This window comes from Haemorhous mexicanus, chromosome 3 (genome assembly GCF_027477595.1).
Source record: "Haemorhous mexicanus isolate bHaeMex1 chromosome 3, bHaeMex1.pri, whole genome shotgun sequence".
Classification (NCBI taxonomy): domain Eukaryota; kingdom Metazoa; phylum Chordata; class Aves; order Passeriformes; family Fringillidae; genus Haemorhous; species Haemorhous mexicanus.
This window is the reverse complement of record NC_082343.1, coordinates 69,856,234-69,861,755: the sequence shown is the minus strand read 5'-3', so window position 1 is coordinate 69,861,755 and position 5,522 is coordinate 69,856,234. Positions and strand designations below refer to the sequence as shown.

Below are 5,522 nucleotides of genomic sequence, written 5' to 3'. Positions count from 1 at the left end.
CCGGGGGCTGCGGGTGTTGCCTGCGCGGGGCGCACGGGTGGGCGTGGGGGCTGCCCCCGGGGGAGCGGGACGCTGCTGCGCCGTGCTCGGCGGGGCGGGCGGCGGCGGCCGAGACAAAGGGAGCGGCGGCAGCGGCTGCGGCGGGGCTGTGCGTGAAATGCGGCGGGAGGGAGGGAGGGAGAGGTTTCATCCTCCTCGCAAAAAAACACCAGCCAAATGCCCCTTTTTGCCCCCCCCCAAGAAACGAAGTAATCCCCTCGAGCGGTTGAAAGCAACCGGCTGCCCTCGCCGGGGTTACCGAGAGGCGGCTCTCGGCGTCCGCACGAAGCCCACCGATCCCGCCAGCCCCGGCAATCCACGGGGAGAGGGAGGTGGGCGGCTGAGTCGAGTCTCCCCGCTCCGCAGCCCTTCATTATCGGAATCATTTTAACATCCTTGTTTATAAACAAGAGGCGTTCGGAGGAGATTACCCGACTATGGGAAACGATCTTTCTGACGCTCGTTTCTGCTCCTTAAAAGGGGATGGGGGTGCCGGGGAGGGGGGAGGGCGTCTAGGCCAGCCTTCCCCGCATCGCAGCACGGAGGGAGGGAGCCGGCCGGCTCCCCGCACTGGCCGCCCCCTCCCCCGAGAAAGGAAATCACTCGGGTCCGTGATATTTCGCCCACCACAGCGCTGATAAGCGTTCCAGATCACCCTTAATTCGGATGCCTTGGTTTCGGGTTACATCTTATTCCAGGGTTTAAATTTAACGTAAATACACACTCGGGGCTGAGGTTGGGGAAAGCGTGAATGTTTCCCTGATAATGTCGCTTCGCCCACTACTTGAGTGCATGGAAATGTAATCGTGAAGTGGGTCACCGCCTCAGAAAATACTTTAAAAACACAAATCAGGAATAATCAGACAGCAGAATTTAATTAGAGCCGTAGGCTAATCATAAAATATTTTATTCCAAGCCAATATCGCTATGGGGGAGGGGTCCGTTTCTGCTCCGGCAGCGGCTCCTGCTGCCGCTGCTTTAGCGTTTGCAACATCTGGCCTACAGACCTACTAATTTCGACTCGTGATCTCGTTCGGCGAAACACGATCTACGTGGTTCAAATACCTTCCAAATTGGGGGCGATTTAACAATCGCGACCAATTAAACCCGGGGAAGAAAAGAAAAGGGAAAAAAAAAAAAAACAAAGGGGGAAAAAAAAAAAAGCAAGCAGCAAATCCCCTCCTTCCCTCGCTCTCCCCCGCCCGGGGCTCGCACACACTATCTGTTGCTCTCTCACGGCGGCAGCGGGCGGGGGCGTGCGGCGGGGCCGGGACGCTCTCGCTCTCACTCACACTCGCACTCGCACTCACCCGCACGCCCCTCGCACCATTGTCCCTGCCTGCCTGCCTGCCCACCCGCCCCGCTCTCTCTCTCTCTCTCTCTCTCTCGCTCTCCCTCGCTCGGGGTGTTTTGTTGGCGGCCCGGCGCGGGGCCCTGCGCGCCCGCCCGCGCCGCGGCGGAGCGGAGCGGCACATTCATTATCGGCCGGGGGCCGATTTCAAACCGCTGCCATCGCGGCTCCATTGTTCGCCGGGCGGGCGGGCCCCGCCCCCCTTTGTGCACGGCGGCCGCGATTGGCCGGCGCCGGGCGGAGCGCTGCCGTCACCGCTCGGGAAGCCCATTCATCTGTGCACTTGGGCGTTGGACTCCGCATCTTATTAGCAACCAGGGAGATTTCTCCATTTTCTCCTTGTCTACAGTACGGCTACAAATCTGGGATTTTTTATTACTTCTTTTTTACTAAACTTGGGCTCCTTTTTTTTTTTTTTTGCTCGACTTTTTCCTCCCTTTTTTTCCCCTCCCTCCTGTGCTGCTGCTTTTTGATCTCTTCAACTTTAAATTTTTTAAAAGGAGTGCATTATAATCGGTTCTGTTCTCTCTTCTCTTTTTTTTTCCCCTCTGGTGTGTGTGTGTGTTGCTGCTGCTGCTGGTCGCCCAGTATTTATACCAACCCAACGCTCTTTGTTTCCCCTCCTTTTGGATCTGTTGAGTTTCTTTGTTGAATAAGACAGCATGGGTGCCCAGTTCTCCAAGACCGCTGCAAAGGGCGAAGCCTCCGCCGAGAAACCTGGGGAAGCAGTGGCTGCATCTCCATCCAAGGCGAATGGACAGGTAAAAAACGAAAAGAAATTTTTTAAAATATTAAATCTACTCCTTTTTTTAAGCCAACTTCGACGGACTCTCTTTCGCATCCTGTCTAATTCTTCTTCCTTTGATGCCCCAGTGGCACATTCAATAGAGAATACGGTCGATCCTTTTATCTTTGCAACTCGAGGCAAAGGAATAATTTCTTTGTTTTGGTTAAACGGGCTCGGCTTTGAATGATTCCTTCCTTTATCTTTCCTGCGTGGGGGGCGGGGGGGAAGGGGCACGGTTCTTTCTTTCTTTCTTTTAAATCCCTCGTGTATTATGGTGGAGTGTCCCAATGGCTCGTAAACGGAAGGATCTTACAAAGCTTGGCTTTTCTGCCCGCTTAGCCTCCCGAAGACACTCGGTGCCTCGCGCGGAACGCCTCTCGTGGCACAGCCAGACGGCCGTGTAGTAGCGGGGCCCGGAGCCCCCGGGCAGGAGGCTCCGCGGGCAGCCCCCTCGGGCGGGAGCGCGGGCCGGGGGCTGCCCGCCCGCCCCGTCCACGGCAGCCCCGCCGGGGGGTCGCCAGCCGCGGGGCACGGCTTTCTGTCACCCACCCGCGCCCCCTCCCCACGCGTGAGCCGGGCTGGCCGTGCCACCGCTGCCCCGCGCAGCGGCGGCGGCGTTGCGGGCAGCCACCCCCCGCCGCCCCCGCAGCTGCCGCCCCGGGCAGCCACCCGCGCTCCGGGCGCCCGAAAGATGCAAATGCGGCGTGAGTGGGGAGGGGGAGGCGGGGGGCGCTTCGCCGCACCGCCCGGGCGCAGAGGGGCCGCGGCGGGCGGGGGGCCGGGGCCGGGCCGGGCGAGCTTTGTTCGCCATCCCCGCCCCGCGCCGCCGCCGCGGCTTGGACGGGGCGCGCCGAGGGCGGGGGAGAGCGGCGCGGCGGCCGCTGCGTGGAGCCGGGGCGCCCTCTGGCGGCCGCCGCGCGCTCGGCCCGCCGGTGGGGGCGGCCGGCCCGGCGAGAGCGCGGGGCTTCGAACCGCGGGAAGCGGCGAGGCGAGGCCGGCGGGCGGGGAGGGCGGCGGCGGCGCCCCGCGACCCCCCCGGGCACCGCCGGTAACGCTGGTTCTTGTCTTGCAGGAGAACGGCCACTTGAAGGTGAACGGCGACGCCTCCCCCGCGGCGGCGGAGGCGGGCAAGGAGGAGGTGCAGGCGAACGGCAGCGCGCCCGCCGAGGAGACGGGCAAAGAGGAGGCGGCCTCGTCGGAGCCCGCCTCCGAGAAGGAGGCGGGAGAGGCGGAGAGCACCGAGCCGGCCTCCCCGGCGGAGGGCGAATCCTCCCCCAAGACTGAGGAGGGCGCGACCCCCTCGTCCAGCAGCGAGACCCCGAAAAAAAAAAAGAAGCGCTTTTCCTTCAAGAAGTCCTTTAAGCTCAGCGGCTTCTCCTTCAAGAAGAACAAGAAGGAGGCCGGCGAGGGGGCCGAAGGCGAGGGCGGCGCCGCCGCCGCGGCCGCGGAGGGCGGGAAGGAGGAGGCGGCGGCCCCCGAGGCGGCGGGCAGCGAGGAGGGCAAGGCGGCCGCCGAGGAGGCGTGCGCGGCCGGCAGCGCCGAGGCGGCGAAGGAGGAGGCGGGGGACTCGCAGGAGGCCAAATCGGACGAGGCCGCCCCCGAGAAGGCGGCGGGAGAAGAGGCCCCGGCATCGGCTGCGGCCGAGGAGCAGCAGCCGCCTCAGCAGGCAGCGGAGGGGAAGGCGGAGGAGGCGGCGGGCGCCGGCGCCGCCACGAATGAGGCGGGCAGCGGCGAGCAGGAGGCGGCCCCCGCGGAGGAGCCGGCGCGGCAGGAGCCCCCCGCCGAGAGCAGTCCGGAGGGACCCGCCGCCGAGTCGGCGGAGTAGTAAGCGCCGCCGCCGCCCCTCGCCGACGGACTTTTCTTCCCCCCTGTTTGTTTTTGGAGTGGTGCCAGGTACTGGTCTCGGAGAACTTGTCTACAACCAGGGATTGATTTAAAAGATGTCTCGTTTCTTTTTTTTCTCTCCCCCCGCAGCTCCCATCTCAAATCGTTATATGTTGCCGCCATTCCAACTGGCGGAGGGGGGCTCCCCTCCGCCTTCCTCTCCCATCCTTTATATTTTGGTTTTCTTGGGTTTTTTTTTTCATCAGTATTAATGTTTTGTTTTGGTTGGTTCGGTTTTTTTTTTCCGTTGTTTTTTTTTTTGCTTTTTTAAATTTTGTTCGTTTATTTTTTAATTTCATACTTTGCAATTCTCTTCATATTATAAAACTTTTGCCGATCGGTCTATGGACATGCCCATATATGAAGGAGATGGGTGGGTCAATAAGGGATATCAAATGAAGTGACAGGGGCCGCAGTGGGGAACCCGGGGCGCGCAGCCCTTGCCGGGAGCGCGCCCCGCCAGAAATGATGTAAGGGGTTAGTCTTTTTTTTAAAAGAAAGTTATTACGATGTATTTTGTGAGGCAGATGTTCTATAAGGTTTACAACACTACAAGTCTTGATTAAGAAGGAAAGGAAAAAGGAAAAAAAAAATAAAAATCAATACCCAGATAAAGAGATCATAGTCTTAGAAATTCATTTAAACCATAGGAACTTTTCACTTATCTCATGTTAGCTGTATCAGTCAGTGATTAAGTAGAAATACAAGTTGTATAGGCTTTATTGTTTATTGCTGGTTTATGACCTTAATAAAGTGTAATTATGTATTACCAGCAGGGTGTTTTTAACTGTGACTATTGTATAAAAAAAACAAATCTTGATATCCAGAAGCACATGAAGTTTGCAACTCTTTCCACCCTGCCCATTTTTGTAAAACTGCAGTCATCTTGGACCTTTTAAACACAAATTTTAAACTCAACCAAGCTGTGATAAGTGGAATGGTTACTGTTTATACTGTGGTATGTTTTTGATTACAGCAGACAATGCTTTCTTTTCCAGTTGTCTTTGAAAATAAAGGAAAACTCTTCAGATGCAATGGTTTTTTTTTTTTTTTTTTTTGTGTAGCATCTTGTCTATCATGTTTTTGTAAATACTGGAGAAGCTTTGACCAATTTGACTTAGAGATGGAATGTAACTTTGCTTACAAAAATTGCTATTAAACTCCTGCTTAAGGTGTTCTAATTTTCTGTGAGCACACTAAAAGCGAAAAATAAATGTGAATAAAATGTATAATTTGGTTGTCTTTCTTTTATGGATACTCTGGTAGCTTAAAGGGACTAGCCAGCATTGCCTAAATTTGTACAGAGACAGTCATGTATGCTGTTAGCACTAGCTTTGAAAAGTACCTTCCTGGATCTTGGACTCTGTAATACTGTGCATTTTACAGAGAAAGCGTGCAGTGCACCAGGTAATTTGTAGGCTTTTCTGGCTTTAAAAAGAAGATTGGAAGGCAGTCTGAGCA

The 5,522-nt window shown here is 56.7% G+C and overlaps 1 protein-coding gene across 1 annotated transcript; it reads left to right on the top strand.

Moving 5' to 3' along the window:
• Positions 1-1,670: 1,670 nt before the first annotated feature.
• On the top strand, positions 1,671-5,293 carry MARCKS (myristoylated alanine rich protein kinase C substrate). The gene is made up of 2 exons (XM_059842257.1): positions 1,671-2,151; positions 3,250-5,293. The coding sequence occupies exons 1-2, from the start codon at positions 2,053-2,055 to the stop codon at positions 4,000-4,002; spliced, it is 852 nt and encodes a 283-aa protein (XP_059698240.1). The 5' UTR covers positions 1,671-2,052; the 3' UTR covers positions 4,003-5,293.
• Positions 5,294-5,522: the final 229 nt, after the last annotated feature.

Coding starts and splice junctions, on each gene's coding strand:
- MARCKS (XM_059842257.1), top strand. CDS start 2,053: ATGGGTGCCCAGTTCTCCAAGACCGCTGCAAAGGGCGAAGCCTCCGCC. Junction 2,152..3,249: donor CATCCAAGGCGAATGGACAG/GTAAAAAACGAA, acceptor CTTGTCTTGCAG/GAGAACGGCCACTTGAAGGT.